General features: G+C 41.6%; 1 protein-coding gene across 2 annotated transcripts; it reads left to right on the plus strand.

The window, feature by feature from the left end:
* Positions 1-74: 74 nt before the first annotated feature.
* tango6 (transport and golgi organization 6 homolog) lies at positions 75-21,998 on the plus strand. Of its 2 annotated transcripts, XM_004070158.4 has the most exons (18): positions 75-264; positions 788-1,419; positions 1,571-1,687; positions 2,342-2,501; positions 3,827-3,933; positions 4,317-4,482; positions 4,554-4,621; positions 4,873-4,985; positions 6,523-6,699; positions 6,774-6,900; positions 7,105-7,308; positions 7,993-8,136; positions 9,324-9,776; positions 11,321-11,378; positions 11,468-11,626; positions 14,896-15,047; positions 17,979-18,092; positions 21,527-21,998. In XM_004070158.4, the coding sequence occupies exons 1-18, from the start codon at positions 213-215 to the stop codon at positions 21,701-21,703; spliced, it is 3,180 nt and encodes a 1,059-aa protein (XP_004070206.1). In that variant the 5' UTR covers positions 75-212; the 3' UTR covers positions 21,704-21,998. The 2 variants fall into 2 exon arrangements, with proteins under 2 accessions (XP_004070206.1, XP_020559879.1); XM_020704220.2 differs by lacking the exon at positions 788-1,419 and having other exon boundaries at positions 78-264.
* Positions 21,999-23,169: the final 1,171 nt, after the last annotated feature.

Genomic DNA, 23,169 nt, shown 5'->3' on the forward strand with positions numbered 1-23,169 from the left:
AATCTGTTGCGTCATTGCGTGCCAGCGTCAGCCAATCCCGTCTTGCGTAGATGCAACGTCATGACGTAGAGGCAACGTCATGACGCTCCGAGATGTTTTTAGCTTTAGCATCGCAGCACCATAGCCGTGGCCATCCAAAAATGACAGGTTAAAGCCGATACAAGTCTTTGAACTTATTTTTGCGTCTTTAAATCTAAGGTCTGCGGTCGGTAATGACGTCAGCGTTCATCTTGGCCTTAAATGTCCTCACAAAACCTCTCAGCGGTAAGTGAGCCACGAGAAAACGAGGAGATAACACTGCTGCAGACAGAAACACGTGTCTTCTGTGTTATCTGCTTTCTGCCATACGTAGACACACTTACAAAACCATCTAAATACCCACGCCTGATGATTATGGACATATATTAAGAAAATTAAGCTTAAAATTGCATTTCGGAGTATTTATTATTCTATGTGAATCAGGACCAGATGAAGGAATGCCGTTTGTAAAAGATCCTATGACGTAGAAAATACGCTGGGCGGGCCACAAGCTCCTGGCTGCTCCGCTCTATTCTGATGCATCCATGGGCGTCTTTGTTTTGAGCTGGAATCTGGCTCAAAAAACTGGATGGCTGGACTGGGGTTGGCTAGCTCCAATATTGTTCGCCATTTTTGTTGCACCAATAATGTTAGGTTGGGGGTTTGAGGGGCTGTAAGTTGGAGATGGAGAATGTAAGACAAAAAAAGAAATGATTCTCTATTTTTTTCTGGGGCACTTGCATCTACTTCTTCTCGATTTTGTCTACAGAAGCCAATGCTCAGGCCTCCCAGCAGGGGGCACTCCAGGCTGCTTTGGAGGCCAACAGGGCTCTGCTACTGGAGCGGCTCCAGAGCGACAGCAGCTTTGAGGAGGTGCAGAGGCTGAGGGAGGAGGTGAAGCTGTCGGCAGAGTGGTTCTGTAGTGACACAGAGGACCCCACATGGAGCTTTGTTCAGGAGTGTCTCCTGCTGCTCCTCGCGCTCGTGCATCACATGACGATGGAGCTGGAGCGCTTCCAGCTGGCCCCGCCTCAGTCTGCAGCCAGACTTCAAACAGCTGAGATGGCTCCGCCTCTCCCCCCTGATGTTCTCAGTGTGTCACAGCAGAAGACGCTCAGCACCGCTCTGCAGTTTGTGGTGTCTCTGGGGCTCTGTCCTTTCCTGGCGCCGGGCGTTGGCGTGCCGCTGGGCCACAGGTCAGCGTTTGGGGCCGTGGTTGAAAAACTGATCTGCCAGGAGGCTCTACCCCCTGCAAGAAGACGCCTTCTTACCACCACGAATGTCCTGCTACAGCTGGCAGAGCTGTCAACGCTCGCCACTCTGGTGTTCACACGACATCTGGGGGACATGATGGCAGCGCTGAGTCAGCTCGGACATGAGCCTCAGAAAGAGGGCGAAAGGGTAAAAACGTGAATCCCACCAATAAGTGTCCATTTCTGAGAGCAGAAGCAGCTCTTCAGCTGTAATCTGATTACCGCTGTAAAACCAAAGGTTTATTAAAAGCTCAGTTTGCATTACTTAAAAATTAACCACTTTTTTGCGTTCTCCTCAGTGGCTGAGAGGTGACGAGTGTCAAGCGTGTCAAGTGGCCCTCAAGGGTCTCCTGGAAAAAGTATACCAGCCAATCGTCATCAAGGAGCTTCTGATCCTCCAAGGTGGACCCAAACAGGTGCTACATTTTGGAGATCAACTTAGATAAAGCTTCTGCTGTGTGGTGAGAGTTGCAGGAACCTGAAGGTGCAGGTTTTGCTCACATGATGACAGCGCTTTAAAAGTACTTTAAAAAAACAGCTTTTTTTATGATTTCAAAGTATAACAAACAACTTTCTGCAAATAGAGCACCAGATAAAGCAGTTTAATTGAGAAAAGCAACCAGTTTTCATTTTGTACAGTTTTTTTAATTAATTGCTAACAATGGTTTCAAAAATGTGTTCCAGCTGAAGCTTAAAGGGTTAAAAACCTGAATGCCTTCAGATAAACATGCCTGTAGATGGAAAGAAAACTGCTGGAAAATCTTTCATCCTTCTGGTTTATTTCTATCAACCTCTTGTTTAACTCTTGACTGTAGTTTGTGAATGTGCTGCCAGACACTTGTGTGCACAGATTTTGATTTAATTTGCTGCCTCCTGTTTTTCTCTTTGGTCGTTATTATTTAATCTTTTTTTAAAGTTATTTTATTTACTTTAAGGAAAGAGTAAATGCTTGTCTGTTAAGTTTGTTATAAAGCTTTGGGGTAAAATCCTGCGTTTGAAAATATTTCCTGCTTTCATTCCTGAGAATGAAAGCTGATTGAAAGTCCCGTCTGATGGTCGTTTTGCCGCAGGTCGCTCGGCTCGGGAGCTCCTCCACGTCCGGCGGCAGGGCAGGTCTGAGATCAGCGCCCGGTTGGCTGAGGCGTCTGTGTGGTCAACTGCTGTCTGAGCGTCTCATGCAACCTCATGGCGTGCAGGCTGTGGTCCGTGCCGTCCTGGAAGGGGGAACAGGTGAGGCGTTGCAATAAACATTCCTCTGCCGCATAATTCCTCCGTTTTGATGTATTTGCTAAAAATGACAATAAAAACCTTTACAAAGAGCTCTTTGACACCTGAATTTCTCCCTTGGGAGATTAATAAAGATTTTATCTATCCATCTATCTATTTTCGGTATTTTTTCAGTACAAAAAACTAAGGCAGAAAAAAATTACTTACAAAATGCATTTATTGGTTTCATATAACAATAAATAAAATTGACCTACGAAGGTGATCTGCTTAATAAAATAAGAAAAACTATTAGCTGCCAGGAACCAAAAACTTTAATCATTAACGCTGGCCTGAAAATAAACATTTTAACTTGAACATTTTTTTCTTGTAGACCTGATTGTTCCAGTTGGTGATGCCGTTTTAAGTTGGTTAACAGATTAGATGCGTTACTGTGGCATAAGTTACCTTTGTGTAACAATGTCAACACACAGCATTCGACTTATCTAACTGTCATTTACCTGCATGAATGCTGACAACAAAGCCAAAGTGTTCCCCCCACACAGGAGAGCGTAAGCAGATGGGGGGGGGGGGCTCATCTCTGGCCTCGCGTCGGCATTAGCCATATGTTGACACGCTTACTGTCCGTCACCTAATAGCGTCTCAGAGGAAACTCACGGCTAACATTACTTCCGCCTCGGCGCAAAGTTAATACAGTGGCGACCTGGGGGTTAGCCTCGCCTATAGCCACTAAGACTCATGGGAAGTGTGAAATCTTTTGATCTTGTGTGTTGAATCCTTCACCATCACTGAGAGAGCTGTGAAGAGAAGTGAGGTTCATGTTGTTACGCTGTTCACATGTGTTCATAATAAATGGGTTTTAACGTCGTAAAGGAGATGGCGCATCTGTTTCTCTGTCTACTCTCTCTCTGAGACCGTTAGAGGGCGAGTGGAGTATGGTGCGATGACAGTCAACGCATCTAGTTCATAAGCAGCTCGGCTCTCGTTTCCCCGCTAGAAGTGACAAAACAGCTGGGTCGTTACAATGCGTATGCAGGGGGAAAAAAGAAAAAACGAACTGAAACAGTACAGAAGTGAACCGAACCAAAACTGCCGTAACTAAACGGTTCGATTCAACTACGTGTAATGTTACACCACTAATAATTGGTGACTCTAAATTGTCCCTTTTAGCGTGACTGCAAGTGTTTGTTGTTTTATGTCTGTGTGGCCTTGTGACACAGGGTGTAAACAAGTTTTCTCAGCTGGGATAGGCTCTAGCAACCGTGTATGAGAACATGCAGGTTCTAAAAATGGATGTGCTTTAAGCCTGCAGTTCTGCTTGTGTCCTGCAGGGGGCGAGTCTGACTGGAGGAAATGTGATGCTGTAGCCAGAATCCTGGTGGCCTGCCCCCAACAGTCGACCTCAGCAGATGCCTACTTCAGACTCATCTGTCCTCAGGTCAGCTCCTCACATGAGCACTGTCTGAAGCTGATGTTCAAGAGACATTCTGCTGGAGCAGACAGTGAAAAAAGACTTTGGCCTCATCCATGATGTAAAGATGGATTTAAAAATCACACTAGCACGTTAATCAAAGCAAAAGCATATTAGGAAAATATTCATAAACATGATGTTTAATGTTTGAACTTCTCCTGTTGTCTAAACGAGAGGCGTCATTCTTGTCTCAATTAAACATTAGCTACTCTGTGATGATGGTGTGGCTTAAGTCATGCTTTTCTTGTTACATCATATTACAGAGAAGCTCATGGTGCATTTAATGTTGGCAGAATTTCTGACAAAAACTACATTATCATAAAAAAAACATATTTGTTTTTGATTTTCAGGTCCTCGACCTTCTGCACTTCAAAGACAATTTGACAGCTCAGCAGTTTCAGCGTGTGGCCACAAGGGCGGCGCTCACCTTAGTGCATGAGAGGCCCACCTTTACTCAGCAGTACCTGTTGGCCCCCCTGCTCGCTCCGCTGCAGCGTTGCTGCACCGCCTGCAGTGGTAACAACAGTACAGCTGCTTTTTTTTATGTCACTTTGACACAAATAAATAAATTCACATTTGTCTGTCAGAAAGCAGCAATGGCCAGGTGGTCGTTGAAGAGGCGGAGCTGACGCGCTGCTTGGAGGACACATACAAGGTGAGTGTGCAAATCTGTTAGTCTGGAAACTTTCTGACTTCTCTGTTGTTTAATACTGCAACTATCTAGTTAAAAAAAATCAAGCTGTCAGTAACTTGTTTGATGGTGGTTAAGGTAACGTTGTGTGGAGTTTGCATGCGTTTGCGCCGGACCTGGAACAGCTGGAAGCTGCCGAAGATGTTATGATAGATGGATTAGGGTGGAGCTCGTCTCTTTCTTGTCTCACTTTTTGTGTGTTTTGTGTCTGTCAGATCTGGGTGGTTGGAAACAGTCCATCTCCTGCTCTCCTCGCAGCGCTTGAAGAAGTTCTCCCTGTCATTTTTACGCTCTTCTGCTTCACCAAACAGAACGTCTCCCACCTGCGGTAAACGTCACACCTGCCCTGTTTGCCAGAAAATAACATTCCTTTGAATGTTCCTAGACAGTCCTGTTTTGTTTTGGTTTCTTAATCAACCCTTTAGTTCATTTAGACTTTTTGTCTTTTAAATCTTGCTAGTTTTACTTATTTTTTGTTTATTTTTTGCCAACTAATAAATCAAAAATCTAGATATAATTTTATTCAGTTGTAATTTTAAAAGAAGGAATAAAAGAAAGAAATTGTAAGACACTAATAAATGCTGATAAATGACTAATAAACATCTTAAAAAGGCTTAGGAGGAACATCTACAAATGTACCGTATTTTCCGGACTATAAGTCGCCCTTTTTTTCATAGTTTGGCAAGGGGTGCGACTTATACTCCGCAGCGACTTATATTAGAAATAAATTGAAATAAATACATTGTTAACCCTCCTGTTATGTTCATTTGTGAGGAACAGAGATGATGTTCCTGGGTCAATTTGATGTATGAGGTATGTTAAGTGTTAAGAGTATGTTAAGTGACTCAGAGAATCAGCAAACTTTTTTATACAGTAAGATCTTGAAGGCTAACAACATAATATATTTTCCAATGATTTCATAGATTCAGAAATGCAATAAAAATGACAACTGTTTCTACAAATACAGGATGAAAACAGAGTATTAGTTGGCCAATGATGCTTCATGAAAGGAATAAATAAATAGGTTTGAGAAAGAATTACTGTGAAATTATGAGATAAACAGTCTGCTATGATTGTGTCATATGAGGCTGTGAAAGTTATTAGTTCTTGGTCCCAGATTTTGTCAAATAAATTTCCCGTCAAAATGCGACTTATAGTCCAGTGCGACTCATCTGCGTTTTTTTCTACTTTATAATGCATTTCTGGGCTGGTGCGACTAATACTCCGGAGCGACTAATAGTCCGGAAAATACGGTAAATAAATGCCCTATAAAGGCTTTGTTGGGGCAGCCGTGGAACAGAGGTAGAGCGGTTGACCTCTGATTCAAAGATTTGAGCAGAGATGGAATTTAATGTCCTGTAACTGGTTGTTTGAGGTATCTTTACAAAGTATCCATTCCCTTTTTTAGCTGCCAGATGAGCTCTGTAGAATGTAGTTGTTTTCTGGTTTCACCTGCAGTCTTCTTTGCTCTGTGCTGAGAGGAATGTTGTTCTTTAATACGACTTGATCATCTGCAAAGATGAGGACTTCTTTATGGGACATCCATTGTCTACCAGCTTTTCAATCTTATTATTACCTCATTATTGACTAACACGCGATTTCAGACCTAAACAGTTTTAACTATCAACTAGAGACTTACCTCTTTAGTAGTTTAGTAGTTGTTGGCTTCTTCTTTTTTTTTTTTTTACACATTTTGTTTAATTTTAACATGTCTTAATGCATTATATTGCTCTTTGGGAGTTTATATTGGGGTTTCTTCTTATTTTTTTTACATTTTTTTAAATTTTATCCCTTTTCATTACTCACTCTTTAATATAAAATTACATTATTTAATGTCATTCATACATTATTTGTTCAATCTGCAGCGACCTCTGTCAGGAGATCTTACTGTGGTTCCTGGGTAAGTCTGAGGCTTCTGCTGCATTGTTGGCGCTGCGGCAGCTGTCAGGCCTGCAGGCGACGAAGAGCGACGTGGCGGAGGGCTTCTGCTTCACTCCAGGCAGCGATGGAGGTGCCAGACTGAGCTGCAGAGATGGGTGCAGGTGAACGCAGCGAACATGTGCAATGGGGGCTCTGTTGACCCTCTCTGTTTCTCACCTGTCTGCTTGTGTTGCAGCGATGAGGATGACGAGCTTTATGAGAAGCTGTCTGGAGAACATCGGAGGCTGGAGTGTCTCATGCACCTGTTGGCTGAACTTAAGGACTCGGACCTGCCTGGTGACTTCTTCCTGGACCTGCTGAAGGTAAACCACAAGCAGGCCAGATTCCTATTTAAACAGCCGCGCCCCTACTCTAGGTTTTCAAAGAAAAAGAAAAAAGATTTTGTTTTTTTGAGTCAGGGGTCAAGTGAATATTTTTCACATATGGAATAGAGTTTCCCAGATGAAGCACAAAATACTGATCCGCAAATGTTGGTTACATTTTTAGTCTGTGTTGCCCTCCTGCAGGAGCTGACCAGCTGGGCCACTGCAGGAGAGGAGGAGGTGAAGGACGAAGAGGAGGCAGATGTGTCGAGTATGACGCTGCTGGAGGTGGAGCAGCAGATGCTGAGTCATGCAGAGCGTCAGGGCCAGAGGCTGGCTTTGCTTCAGGTTCTGGCTGTGATGGTGGAGAGTCTGCAGCACTCTCAGCTCTTGAGGAAGACCACACAGGTGAGAGCAGAAAGGCGGAGAGGAAGAGGCCTCTGCTGTCAGCCGAGGTTTAAGTCCATTAAAAACAATTAACACAATGCTGAGACAGCAAAAAGTTGAACTAATATAATTTACTATTTTATTTTTAAATTAAATTAATTTACTAAGCCAGAGAAGCTCATTGATCAGAGGCTAAAACAAGAACTTCAAGATAAATTCACAGACAAATAGAAGCACAAACAAACCACATGACAACCACAGAGTAAACATTCAAAATAATTTTAATTAACTGTAAAGAGCCATATTTGATCTATAAAAGGTCACTGAAGTCAAATTCCCTGTACATGCACTGTACTTGGCAAATAAAGTGATTCTGATGTGCCGTCACCTGTTGGATCTTTTTTTTTGGTGCACATTTTTAGATGATTTTTATGTTTTGTAAGAGTTCTGCTGATAAAAGGAGCTCACTTACTTTATGCTAATCCATAGTTTTTACACAAAACAACACAAAATGTGTTGTTGATAAAGTAGGTGGCCTTCTTTCAGTTCCATCTCTGCAGTGAAAGCTTTTTTGTGCTGTCTTCAAAGCTTAGACTTGATTCTGTTTTAACGGATTTTTGCAGAGGAACTAAATTTGGTCGGTTTATTTCCAAACCTCAGGGATGATTTTTTTTTTTGTTTTTTATTTTCCTTTTGTCTTTGCAGGTTGTTGACTTTATGGCGACCCTACTTGAAAGGGCCTGTGTGGGACTGGATACGGTCCTGGAGCCACATGTGGGGAACCCAGTGGAGAGCCAAACGTTAAGCATGGGGATGGGTCTGGTGGCCACTATCCTGTCCACACCACAGGTTGCATGAGTGATTTATTTGATGTATACAAAAAGTACAGCCACCTATACATGTAAAGACCAGCAAATTCTATAAAAGCCAATCAAAAAAGCAATTCAGCTAAAAAGAAGCAGCATACGAATAAATGATGATGAGAAAGGTTAAATTAACTACCAAAATGTATTATTGCCCATAAGAAATACCTAAAAAAGTATAACAATGATCAGCTAATGATGATTTTTTTAAGATAAAAAAGTACTACTGAAGAACACTTTAAAATGATAATTGAGCTAAAGAGCGTGAGGAATCAAAAAAGGAAAAAATAACTTGAGAGAAAACTAAAAGGTGCAAAAATATCTGCTAATACTGCTATATTGTATGTTAAATGCAAAAGTAGTTAGTGGGACGGAGTGACATTCTGTAAGAAAAATTTAATTAAATGTTTAAAGTTAAAATAACAGTTGAAATGCCTAAATGCCTGGATGTTTTCAGTCATGGTAAGTTTGGTAAAAATTCAGTTGTATATCCAGATAATTACCGTAAGTAAAGTTTTAACTTTGACTGTGACAGAGTGACGACCTGTCCAGGGTGTCCCCTGCCTGGCCTGCAAGTGGCCGGGATAGGCTCCAGCAGCCCAGTGACCCAGAAAGGGAAACAACGGATTAGAAGATGAAGAAATTAAACATTGAAAAATATCAATAGCTAATGTTGATAAAAGTCAAAATCCAAATTTGAAATAGCCGAAGACCCAGAATAAATCCTTGGATAACTCTGCATGTAATTGCTGGACTTTAAATACATTTGTTTTAAGCCATGAACAAAAGAACCTTTGTATTAAAGGTGCAGAACTGGAGGATGTTCATGGAAAAAGAAGCTCTTGTGTGTCTGGTTGAGTTTAATCATCCATCCATCCATTTTCAGAGTCACAGGGTTGCTGGAGCCTATCTCACCTACAACTGGTTAAAGGTGCTATATAACCTGGACCAATTTTCCAGCCCATCAATGGGCAGTTTATGATAAAATGATTGTTAATATGAATCTTTTGAAAATTCTGATTGATTTTTTCCTACAGATCTTAAAAGTATCCTGGAATTTGTATTTGACCATCTTGGTTATTAGCGTAACTCCAGTTTTAGCCGCAGCAGATGTTATATTTCAAATAAGGATAACTAGTTTCTACTTTCCATATCTAAACATTTGTTTTGCAGGTGAGCTCAGAGGATTATGCTTTGATGTCAAAGCTACTCCCCCCTCTGGACTCCCTCTCACAGCTGCACCCAGATGGGGTCATCCAGGAGCTGGCAGCCAACCTCAGAGCTGTCATCGCCACACGTGGCGCCTACCGGCCTGAAAACCTCGCTGCACCTGCAGCAAGCTGCTCCAGAAACCCCAAAACCTCAACAAATGGCAGCACAATGCAGATCAATGAAGTAAAGGAATCAAGGACACCTGTCCGCACCAGCAGTCCACACCCAGCATCCTCTGCAGGAGCAAAGAACTCGAACCATAATCCTGAAAGTCCCACCAAGCCCCTTTCTGATTGGTTACTTGAAGCATGTGACCCAAACGTGCCAACCAGAGCCTTTGCTCTGAGAACCCTGACCCAGATGGTGCAACTCAAGGACCCAGAGACTGTGCAGGCTAAGGAGAAAGTCCTAATGGTATGTGGATTCATGATATAGCACCTTTTTTGCCAAGACACTGATTCCAGTCATTGCTCCCATTGGCCTCTGTGTTATTGGTTGAAGGAAGCTGTGACTTTTAAGTGCTTTTGATGTTTTTTTTAAAGTTATTTGTTACTCTATTATCTCAAATTAAGACATGAGATCAACATCGTTGGGGCAGTGAGAGCAATATTTAAGCTTGCTGGATGGTCATTCTGCAAACTGCCAAAAATAAGGTTTTGTATCCAAATAAAAGAAGCAGAATGAAAGTAAAAGACGTAAAATTAATATTCAACTTGTCAAAGTGAATTCTACTTCCATAGCCTTAAATAATTGGTGTTACAGGTCTACTGTGAATAAAATTTAGAAAATGGTTTCATAAATACGGTTGAGACTGTTCAACCTTTCTGTGTTTTGGTGTGACTGTGGGTTTTATAGTTGACTCCAAAATTCTGACATTTATTCAATAAATGCAGGCTCTTTACTTTTACATAAGATCATACTTTTATACTAAGTTTATGTAAATCAGTATGTCATCTGCATAAAAACACATTTTCATTTTTTTGGATATCTGATCGAATGAAAACATGTAGATGTTAAAAAAAAAAACAGATCCTAAATGTGTCAGTGTGAAACTCCATTTGTAATATTTGTATTTACTGACCTGTGGTGTGGAACCACATATAGAAAATGAGGAGACTCTTGACTGGAAGTGCTGAGAAGATCATGGACACCAGCTTGAACAACTTCTGCAGATCAGCAATCTGGCATCATTTAAGGCCCGCACAGGTCAAAAAGTGGAGGTCAGGTTTGCAGAGGCAATCTATATATGGATGTGATGATGGATGAACTCCAGGTTGTAAAGCAATACAGATCAATACTTTAGACGCGTAGAGGTGAAGTTGGCCTTCTTATACGGTGGATCATGTCAAAACAGAGTTGGGTTTGATTAATCCTCTTGGTTTACCTCAAAGGTAATGGTCTATGAAGGAAAAGAAGATATTTACTTTTATTGTTCTCTTTCTATTGACTTCATGTCAGGATTCTTACTGCCCAGCAAAGACGATATACTTTTTTCAAAATAGTTCATTACGTTTCTGCGAAAAACTGTGAAAGATCAGAACCTGATCTGAGCCCCTCTGAGAGGTTCTGAGCTTGAGCATCCTGAGTTGAGATATGTGTCCTCTGGGTCATCTATAATGAATGAGTGAGCAGAAGGTGGTCCTCAGGGAGCCCCTTGGGTCTCCCGGGGCTTGTTAGGGGGCTTCGCTGAAGACGGAAAGCCGGTTCATTTCCAATTCTCTTTAATCAGAGGTCCCTGCTGAAACAGCACATCATCCCATTTATTGATTTGTCTCTGAGGTTCCTGATTATTCTGCCTCCTCTCCTGATCTCTAACCCACCCCAAAAACACACACACACACACCTGTGCTTCACATGGTTTTTAATTCCCTTTGATGTCAGTTTGGCGGTCTGCAGATTAATCCTCTGCTTTAACCTCTACGTGTTTTATTTTTTATAATCTCTGTGTTCCTCCCCAGCTTTTCTTAGAGAACCTAGAGCACGAAGACTCGTTCGTCTACCTGTCAGCCATTCAAGGTAAACTTTCCCCTTTGATCTCAGCAGGCTTGTGTCTATGCTGGAAGAGAATGATGTTGTTGTTTTTTTGTTTTTTTCCCCATGTCTAGGTCTGGCTGCGCTGGCCGATTCCTACCCGGACAGAATCCTGGACAGGCTCCTGAGAGACTTCCAGCACGGACCTTCACTGCCCTCCTCCAACAAGGAACGCTCGCTGGAGACCCGGCTAAAAATGGGGGAGGTCCTGATGCGGGCGAGCAGAGCGATGGGTGAGGATGTTTGTGTCTGAATCTGTGTTTGGGCTGAGGCCTAAGGAAAGTTTAAACTTCATGATGTTGGTTAAAGACACAGTTTAGTCCATTTTATTTGAACAGGAAGAAGTCAAACTTATCAGTGGTTTGGGTGAGTTTAGTCAGTATTGAGTTAGGTTTGCAGTTACGTTCTAACTCGTCAAAATCTGCAAACATCTAGAATTACGCAATAATGCTAGATGTTTTAAGGCCCTCACTACACTATTTATGTACTTTCCTTAAAACAGACATTAATGTTTTTCTCTCTTGTTTAAACTCTCAAATTAAAGCTTCATAGAAAAATAAGTCCAATTTTATGAATGAAAACAAAGATCTGCTGACGATCTTAAGATTTATGTAGATCTGGGTAACATTCTGTACAGGAGACGCGGTGTGGATGAGAAGGATCGACAGTGATCTGTAGCCAATCAGGAAGCAGAACACAGTGAGCTAAAAAACTAAAGCATGCAAATTTCATCAAAATCAGTGAAACAGCAAGACTGCAAAAAGTAAACCGCATTATAACGAGGGACAGTGATGACTTTATTAGCAACATTTTTTATATAATATAGAAAACTCTGCTCACAAAGTATCACTTTATGTGTTTGGTAGGTCATGTGTTTGACGTTGTAAGGCTCCTTCGCATTAAATCTTACGCTTAGGAAAAGCCTGATTGTCGTCCTAAATAGTCCTTCTTTTGTGCTTTTTAGGAAAACTGTTCCGCACTAGTTCTCCGTGTGTTTTCTCATTGTGAGAAGATGAAAGTCCAAAGTTCTCCTGTGTGCTGTTTTTGTGAAACACCAATCAAAGAGAATGAGGTGATTTTAGTCTAAGGTCAAGCAGAAGAGCAGCAACTCTGCACCCAAGATGTGGTCGATTCAGCGGCTCTGCAGTGGAGTAATGTTACGGTGAAACAGCAGATTACTCTGTTTCACCTCTTTGCTAAAACATGTGAGGTGGAACAAAGGGGAGATACGATGGAAGCTTTGAGATGCTAAGTGTATCTGAAGGAAAAGGAAGTCCAGCAGTAGCAGCAGCGGGCGGTAATCGGGCGCAGCGTTTAGCCGCTGCATGTTACAAAGAAACTGTCTGTACAGTGGCTGAAAGCAGAAACTTCGGGTTCTAACCCTGTAGGGACGACCACAGCACAGAGAAACTCAGTGAACCTGCTGCCAAAGAAGAGCCGAGACAAAAACTCCACATCAAAGTTGGTGTTTCAGAGAAAGTCCTTTCATCTGTACATACAATACAAATCAAATCCCACTTTATTTATAAAGCAGCTTTCAGACATCTGAAACGTGAAGTGCAGATTTAAAACAATTAAGAATAAAATGATAAAACACAGAATGCCACGATAAAATGACGTGTAAATAAATAAAAATTGACACAGAAATATAATACGTTTGTAGCAAGGTTCTAAACAGGGACACATTTTACAACTACAGACAAAATTTAACGAAATATTTAATTATATTTACTTTTCTTACTTTTTCTTTTCATCCAAGTGTTTAAAGAATGGAATGTCACATAAATCACATTTAAAGAAGACAAATAAACCAAAAAAAGTGTTTATTTATAAATAATAAATGTAATAAAATTACCATGTCAGCTGCAGAGAAGGACAAACAAAGTTTACCACCAAATTTCAATGTTTAAATAAAATGTTAGAACTGACTTTAAAAAAACAAACACTAGTTAAAAAAGATGTGTTTGAACCCCAAAAGGCTTCATTTAAATATTGTGAGACTTTCGCACTCTTGCATCACAGCGAGAAGGTTCTGGTTCAAATCCCGGCTATGTGGAGTTTGCTTGTTCTCCTCCCTCAGGTTTCTGCAGATTCTGCGGTTTTCTCCCAGTTCAAAAACGTGCTTCATAGGTTCATTGGTGAATTCAAATTGTGTAAAGGTGAGTGTGCGGCTCTGTCACGGACTGCAGACCTGTGCAGGATACGTCCCGCCCTCACCCAATAGCAGCTGGGATAGGCTCCAGCAACCCTGTGACTCTGAAAGGGATTCAGTGGGTTCTGAGAATGAATGGATGGATATGACAGATGACTCATTTAACACATACACTGTTTTTTTTTCTTTAAAGAACTTGAGGCATAGCTTAAGATATAAATCTGAATGAGAACCTTTCCATCTCCTGTGACACCACTCACAGTTTTTGTCACAGAACACAGAAACTGAAGTTATCTGAGGTCTCGGTCAGATGTGATGCTGAGTGTCGTCCCCGTCCCCCCCCCCCCCCCCGTCCCCCCCCCACCCCTCATTTGGTGCTCGTCTCTCCGTTTGTGGTGCCAGTTTGCCATCGTGTCTCTTCCCAGGACAATCAGATGGTTTATGTCTGGGCCCCGTCTGCAAGGCGCTTCAGTTTTCCGCAGAGTGCCGCTGTGTTTGACTCGAACGCTCGGCACGCCAGGATTCATCCTCGGCCAAGCGGGAACTGATGAATGAGGTCTTCTTCTCTGACTCGCCTGGCTGTGTGAATGCGCTCCCAAGTCAATGTCTGGCTCTGTTTTGGTGACTATGTTCTGGCTGCTGGCACTCAGAATCCTGTGAGCCCTTGTAGTCTGGAAACTTGACGGGTTTCCCAGCTGTGCTGCTGGTTGGCGTGGAAGTATTCAGTCAGACAGGGAGTGGAGCTGCAGAAAAAGCAGCTGTTCTGCTGTCTGCAGATGGAGGGAGAACAAGAAAACACCAAAACATTTTGTCTTACCTCCGGGTGGAATTGTACATTGCTTTGACAGATTACAATGTTATTGCGTTCCCTGTTTTAAATAAAATAAAATAAAATTAAAGAACATGTGAGGGAGCAGGGATTTTCAAAACATAAATGGTATGACATGTTTTCAGTGACGTTTCACATAAAGTCTGACTGTATAGGCTTTACACATTCTGTCCACATAGACCAAGTAGCGTTAAAAACATCCAGACGTATTTGTAATGACTGTGAGATTCCTTCCATTATATAAATTCGTTGTACAACGTCAATCCAGTCCTCTGTCGTTGGTTGTTCAGGTTTAAGTCATTTTCTGGTTATTACTTTCTTACTGGCCGCCAGTAGAATGTAGAGCAGTTTTTTTATTTTTGATGTCTAGGCCATCAATTTTTCTCAAAAACAGACTTTCAAAGGATAAGGGGAAGACAACGGAAAATACGAAACACAATGTTCTAATGTCTGCTCTCAGCCTCTGAACGATCTGGTCCCGTCAAGCTTTGTGACCGTCTGTCTGTCTGCTTGGTCTCCAGGTGAGCTGGCGCCACACCTCGGTCAGCCTCTAGTGGGCGTTTTCCTGCAAGGAACCAGGGACCCTGACGCAGTCGTCCGAGCCAGCTGTCTGTCAAACCTGGGAGAGCTCTGTCAGAAACTGGACTATGCTCTAGGGCCGCTGACCCAGGAGGTGAGAACAAACCGGGACTCTCACACTCTGATGAAAATCAGGATTTATGTGTTTTTAAAGTGTTCTCTAGTTGATGATGGAGGACATGTATAAGAAAACTTTGCTCAAAAAAGCACTTCTGAGTATTCCTTTATTCAAATTGTTGTGAATCATGAGCAGAAAAAAGAAATTCCGTTTGAAAAAGAGTTTTTTATGCTCGGCGGGCCACACGCTTCTTGCCCCCAGCTCTTGGCGACGGGGAGTGAAAGGGGGCGGCGTTGCTCTGCACCAACAGTCGCACCCACAACTCGGATGACGTTCTGCTGCTCTGCAGAAGCTACGTCCTAAAAAACAACCGGGTGTTTGATTCGGGCTAAAAGCGGCATCATCTTAATCAAAAGAGCGCCCGGAACGCTTTTGCAATAGATTAAAAGATAATCGGAGTGAGTCTTTAAAGAGAAAACCGCTAAAAACTGTGTGGAGATCAGGTTAGGAGTTGGAAAAAGAAGAATTTAAAAAAGAGGTGACCTAACAATGGTCCAACGATTAAAGCAGGTTTGTGTTTTTTTACAAGTATATATGGCCTTTTTTTTTAAACGAAACAATGTTGCTCTTTTTTCTCAAATAATCTTATTTAGAATAGAAACTCATCCCATTATGACATCCTGCCTTTTTTGCCTCAAAAGGAACCTGTCTGTTCAGAAATCTGATTAATTTGGTTCAAAAGTCTCACGTCATCTAAACGTGGTTTTCAATAATTCACAAAATAATTCTGTCTTTTGCTTTCAGCTTCTTCTAGTAGAAAAAAATACTGAATCCATTTGATTCAAACTCACAAATGATTTAATTTGATTTGCCAAATATGATTTAACTTAAAATGGATCTGAACCAGTTTTATGAAAAGCTGCTTTCTCTTATTTCACTTAAGTTTTTTTTCTGTAAAACTCAGAACCAACATTTTCTTTAAGAGCCGCACAGAAAAAATCAGCATGAATTATGATTAGTTATGATTGTTATGATCCGATTGTGTTCATCTGGCTATAAAACCAACAGATTATGTCCCGAGTCAGCATGGGGGGGGGGCGACAAAAAGGAGTGTTTGAAAACCCACAACATTTTGATGAAAACATTAAAAATGAACAGAAAACTGTTTTCCCGCGAAAGAATCAGTTTAGAGGAGAATCTGATCGTGGATTTCAGTTTTTTATAAATGAATATTGACAGGATTGGCACAGAAAACCGTGCTTTGTGGAATTTCTTTAAAGGGCTCTGAAATGATGTCAGCTTTCATTAGCTGAAACTTTTTTGTTCTAAAAAGCATCTTTTTTTTATGTATTCTGTTAAACATTTGGATTTTTTTAAGCACATAGCAATTCAACAGCTGAGCATATTTTCTTTACGCTGACGGGAGGGGGATGCTGATGATGTCAGCTGGAAGCCGACAGCTGCAGATATTCTCTGCTTTACCTGCTCTGGTGGTGCTTTTATATTGATTTGAGTGACCTGAAGAAAACCGGACCACCGTAGGATAAGATCCCACACTTCTAGAGTTTTTTTTCTCTTTGACTTTAAGTTCCAAATCCTCCCAGAAGATAGAAAAAAAAGTTTTTCCCTTGGGTTTTCATCAGGACACGGGAGGAGAAGCTCCCGTTTGAACACGCTGACCGCAGCTTCACGTGCGTGCTCGCTGGCGCTGCAGCGGTCTGCGGGTGCGTTGAAGCTGCAGCCGTGCCGGTGTGCACGTTTATGGCAGCCTGCTGGTCTGAATGAGCAGCTCTGTCAGCTGCAAGAACAGGATTTTTATTCATGACCTGCACTCTGTGAGTTTTCCACACAGACTCTGTGTGTCCGTGGAGCCGCTCCGGTTTGATGTCTGACCCCATCATCAATCGATCCAGTCCAGTTCTGGCTCTGACCTCAGCAGGGTCGGGCACAAGCGGACAAACACACCTCATTTTAACAGCTTTGACTTTTTTTTTTTTTTACTGCGCTAGGAGTCAAACAGGTTTAATGGAATTCACATCATTTAAAGGTGTAATTTCAAATTGAACAGCTCCTGTCAGTGTCCCAGTGTTTACTATTTTATTCTTTTTGTTTTCTTAATGGTCCCAGAGAAAACAGAAAGTCCCAGCTACATAAATTAATAAAAGAGAAATCCTAATAGATCCCAGAGGGAAGCCTGTGTTCCTCCTGGAAGAAGATTTCTGAATGTTACAAAGGTAGATATTTAGATTTACGAGTCTGCAACCATTACAAATCTTTCGCAAAGCCGAGTTTAAGATTGTTTTTTTAAATTTTTTTTTTATTTATCTTTCACCCATCAATGCGTTTCTGGAGTTCTTGTGTCTCTTTCCAAGTGTCTCATTGTTGTAGTTTCTAACCGATGACATTTGTCATCAGATATTAGTGGTTTTGAATTCATCCATCCTCCTGGACTCTCGTTGTAGTTTTCAGCAGATGTTCCACATCTGCCTCCTCATCTCTCACTGCTGCAGTAACTTACAGGTGTCACTTGTCTTCCATTAGAGACTCAGTGACTTTTTTTTACCATCTGCTTTCTGGCTCCAAATTGTTTAAACGGACTGTTTTTCTGCTTTTGTCTTGTAACTGATTTTCCAGGGATTTGTGTTGATTCCCCTCTCACTGTTGCAGTTACTATAACACCATCTAAAACAATCTGTATGCATTGGTACAGATGTTCCTGTGTTTCTGGCCTCTCAGCCATCTGACTCTGGTTCTGTCGGAGGTTTATTCCTTGCTTTTCCTTCTATTTTTATCGTTTTCTTTTGTTTATTTTTGATTGGCAGACATAAAATCGTACATTGTAATCTGTTGTTTGTTTGTTTTATGTGTAGTGCTTTCACACAGTCTTGGTTGTGAACTGGCTCTTTATGAGCTGAACTGGTTTCTTATTGAACTGCTGTAAAAACCGACGCCTCTGTGTTCCTTCAGCTCAGCTCCTGCCTGACGGCTCTGATAAAAACCGAGAGGGAGGCCGAGGTGAGGCGAGCCGCCGTCCACGTCATCGCTCTGCTGCTGCGAGGACTCAGTGACAAAACCACAGAGGTGAGCAGGAACTAACGCAGGAACGCCATCGAGTTAGTTTGCTGTGAAACCAAATCATTCTGAGCGTTTGCCATTCAAAGACACACAACAAACCAGTTTCTGATCAGGATGCAGTTTCTTCTGCAGTGAATCGAAAGGTTTAAACTTTAAACAAAGTCAAATTAAAGCATATTCTGTGAGATTTGGACCATTTTAAACCACTAACATATATTTACACATCATACAAGTTTCATAAATTCAAAAGAAAATATATTTTAAAACCTGTAAGTATTAAGTACAGTTTATTTATGTAGCACGTCTCCCAGAAAGAAACACAAAGTGCCTTCTAATGCAGGTCAAAACTGCTAAATTAAACCAAATAAAATAAGAATTAAAACACAGTAAAGATAAAATCATGAAATTGCACCGACATAAAAACCCAGCTAAAATGAAAATCAAGCTGAAAAATAGATTTTCAGGTGTATTTGTGTTATAATTTATTTGGATTTGGATAAAAAAAACTTTTATGTGAACTTTTCACTGATGTATTAGAAATAAACCACACAAAAAACACGGAAATTAACGTAGAACATGAACTGTGCGTGATTATTGTGCTGTTTATATTTTTTGTTGTTTTGCTTTTGTGCATCAGTTATATATGTCTGTGTGATATAAAAGTTGTGCGCCGGTGGTACATGTGTGAAAAGTCGGTTAAACATACTTGGAACGGTCGTTGAAAGCCACAACTTTTTGTATGCATCTTGCAAACGTCACGCACAATGGCGTAAGACTTGTGTAATAATTGCGTATGAACTACGTAAAATATGCATCATTTTCAACCAACCAAAAATTCTGAACAGCTCAAAACCGAATTCACGTAAAGACTCGTTGGCCGAAACCCTAAAAGCGACGTTTCATAATGTAGGTAGTGGCTTTAATGAGCGCTCACATGGATTCATGCGGCGCGTGTCGCTGTTTAGCCCAGGGGCCTCATTTATAAAACATTGCGTAGGATTTGCGTCAGAAGTGGCGTACGGATGAAACATAGGATGTGCGTACGCACAGAAATATTCGGATTTATAAAACCGTGCGCACGCACATCCTACGCATCTTTCCCTTAATAAATCACAACCATTCTAAATGTAGCGCAGCTTTTGCGGCCTCATGACACACCCATAGTTGCCCATAAATAGTCCGTGAAACGCCCACAAATGAATATTCAGTGATTGCGAAACCATGGCAAACACAGAGAGGAAATAAAAAAAAACGTATCTTCACTTAATGTGAAGTAGAATTTATCGATGGCGAGGTGTAAAAGAGGAAAAAAGTGTTGTTTGGAGGGCACAGTGTGGGCATTACTAATGCCAAAAAGCCACGTGAGTGGCAGACGGTGGCAGACGCCGTTAATGCTGTAGCCTCACAACCTCGGACCGTGGTTAAATAAAAAAGAAATGGTCGGACATCAAAGTCGAGGCAAAAAAACGTCTAGCGCTGCATCGCCAGAGGGTGTCTGCCATGGGGGGGGTGTTGCTTTCTGAATGGTTGAGACATACGCCATACATTGTTTTATCAAAAATAAAACAAACTAAAGGCATATGCATGAATACCATAATTCTGTAGCTTATGAAGACATGTTTTACTATGTAAACAACTTTCCCTAGTGGACAATTAATGCATCTCTCTCTATCTATCCATCTGTCTGTCTGTCTGATTGCACCTATATCTGCTCCGCCAGACAGACACATTAACAGGAATATCAGTTTTGTACATTATTTCGTTCTGTTAACTATATTATTTATGAGGATGAATTGCACAACATGCCAATATTGCAGAACATATTTCACTTTTCTTTTTGCAAATATGTGTTCATTTGAATTTTTGTTGTAATTTTCGTTTGATTTTTTTTGTTTGTTTCACTGCTGATCGATCAAACGGGTGTTCGTGTAGCTGTTAATTGTAAGACTTGCTTTGTGAAGTCTTCATGTTATTTCTGAGAGGCAGTATTGTCATTTTCACTTCCACGTGTTTCTTCCATCTGCCGACGGTGTCGCCGTTTCTCATTTCATCCATTTTTGTGCGTACGCCTGGGTCAGAGCTTGCGTGAAGGACCGCACATTTTCCCGTCAAGTTTGCTTTTTATAAATCTCAACTATTGCGTAGAGAGTGGCGTACGCCTTCTTTTGTGCGTACGCAACGTTTATAAATGAGGCCCCAGATCTTTATCCACGAAGCTTCTGGACTCAAAATAAAAACACAATAAACATGTATTTGAAATTCCAAAAGAGGTGAAATGTGTTTAAGAGTGAAAATTGGTTCTGAAAGAGATGAGAAGCAGGTTTTACGAGGGCCACGCCTCCCTGCTCCTCCCTGCCCCCCCGTGGGAAAGTTCCCTGCCCCTCCAGGAGCAGATGGCTCAGGTGTGATGAAGCTCCGAGTCCAGCTGCTGGTCTCGGTCCAGGTCCTGTCATTATTGGAACAGCTGGGGGGGCTGTGGTCATTGGCTCTAATGACACCCTGAGGTTTAGGAACAAAGATGCTGACAGAGGAATGGGGGGGGGGGGGGGGTTACGGAGAAGACGAGTGAAATGACGAGGAGAGCAGATAGTTTGCCTGAAATCACACAGTTTTGTCAACGGATCAAACTTTTCCCGAAGTTCTCAGAGAGCGCTTTAGAAAAATCCAGATTTTACAAAAAACCTTTTGGATTCTGATGTTTTCTGCCGCTCAGCGCTAACGAACCTTTGCAACAGGAGGGTTAGGAATCACTTCTAGCTTCTTTTCAATTTATGTAGAAGATTCTTTTTCTATACAGTCATAGGAATTTAATTAAATCTCCTTAGGCTCCTCCCTCTTTCAAATAGGGTGTGGTCGATGTTGTGGAGGTCAGCAGATAAAGCCTCGCCATCTACAATTGGAAAAAACTACGGTTGAGTCCAAATTCACTCAATAGTGTTTGATAAGAATGGCCGCTTGGCATTTTGTCAGCCCTGGAAATTTCCCAGAAGCCACCAGATTGTCCAATACTTCTTTATTTTCCTTGTCCAAGCTGTACGCCTGGATAGCTCCAACATTTCTCACCGTTTTTGTTGCACTGGTGGTGTTGGGTTGGGGGTGTGGGGGCTGTAAGCTAGCAGGAGAGCACACAAACAAATAGTTCTTAGCTTTGGGTGACGGGAGGGGGTGCGGGGTTCCACCCACAACTCAAAGGTGAATTTCTAATGAACTGCCGCTCTGCAGAAACTATGTCCAGATGAATTCTATTGGTTCTGCTGGTCCAGGTGACCAATAGAACCACCTCTCTTTCTAAATGTGAGAAATAGACTTTTTCCTGCAGCTTCAAAGTGATGAAGAAGTTTTTTTCCCCAAACTGGTTGGGAGGATGAGGAGCTCAACCTTCATCGGCATGGAAACAGGAAAGTCAGCTCCCGTGTTGTTTGTGTTTGTTTGTCCTGCAGGTTCTCGGGGATGTTCTGTTGGGTCTGTACCGGGCCCTGAAGTGGGTGATTCGCTCAGACCCAGACGAGGTCGCAGTCACTCACGCTCAGCTGGCTCTGGAGGAGCTGGACGATGTGATGAGGAGGTTCCTCTTCCCGGAACAAAAGCTGGAGAAGAAGATCCGGGTCGTGTCGTAGAGCGTTTCTTCTGACAGGAAGAGCAGGAACCACCAGAGCTCCAGCGCCAGCCCCACCAACGATCCAGACATTACTGTAGTGTTTCTGAAAGGCCTTCCGAGCCTCCTGCTGCACCTTAAGGTTGACATTTCACTAAAGCAAGTCTGGAAACTTTTCTAATTTCTAACAGCTGCTGAAGCTTGTGAAAGTGACGCATTTGGGGCGATGTAGTACCTTTTTGTTTTCTATGAACAAGTGTTGCAGGTTTCATTTGTTTCAGATTGAAATAAACACCTCAAAATCTCATCTTCCCATCTACTGAATTCCGTTCCTCCTCCTTGAAATGACAAATGTGACGACGGACCCGATGAAACCAAAGGCTTTAACGAAAGCAGACTTCAGGCTGGTGCAAAGACACATTCCTTCTTTTGTCTCATCTATTTCATGAAAGTCTGCCCCCCCTGAGCTCACAGCAGACAAGCACAATGATCACAACCCACTGTGGTCATGGAGAGGCGGAGCCTCACAGATGATCAAATTGTGTCCAGACCAAGAAGAGGAAAACACTCTGCTTCCCTGTATCACTAGATTTTAAATTCTGTTATACTTAAAGTTTGTTTGTTTTTTTGGCAAAAGAAATTTGGATGTAAAAATGAATTTAAGTTAAAGTCAAAACTTATAAAATGCCTTTGACTGAATCGAGCCAGCACCTTCTTTGATCTCTGAGGTTTAACATCACTGACCAGCTCCTAAAAAAGCCCCGCCCAAATTTAAGAAAAATTTATTAAATAGTTGAAAATAATTTCCAAATCAGACTTTGTATCAAAACTTAACTGCAATTGAAGTTAAAAATGTTTCTAGAGATCAAAAAGTCGATTTTAACAGAATCAAAAGGTTGAGTTATATCTGGAGTCTGGAATATCAGAAATTCACCAACCTTCTGGAAACATTCACAAACCTTTCCAGGGGGAGTTTGTGTCATTTCTTTAGTATCAATTTAGTTCTGCAGTTTTCAGACAAACCAAAAACTTTTGTGCGAGAACTTCATTTAGAGCAGAGATTTGCTGTGTAATCCTTTGTAACTTTCCAAATTCTGCTAAAGCAAATCTGAGATGACTGCAAGTGCTGGTAAAAGCTGCAGATGTGAACATGTTGGAAGCATTCTGTAAATGTCAGGAGTTTGTCAGCAATGTTGTGAGTCAAAAAGTAAAAAAAAAAAAAATGACTACAATAGTAAAAATGTCGATCATAAAGCTCCTTCTGTCCTAAGTCTAACAGGTTGTGTTAAATATATATTTGCTTTTAGTTTGAAAATGTTGACGTACAATCAAAAAGATATTTTACAGTTCACTCATAGAGAGCCTTTAGAAAGAGAAGGTGGAGCAATATGATTGGGTCCCTCCCCATTAAAAACCAAATGTCCTGTTCTCTCCTCCCTAATAAAAATGTAACATGTGGGTGCAGAGAGTTTTTGTTCCTTGAAAGCC

Source organism: Oryzias latipes, chromosome 6 (genome assembly GCF_002234675.1).
Source record: "Oryzias latipes chromosome 6, ASM223467v1".
Taxonomy (NCBI): Eukaryota; Metazoa; Chordata; class Actinopteri; order Beloniformes; family Adrianichthyidae; genus Oryzias; species Oryzias latipes.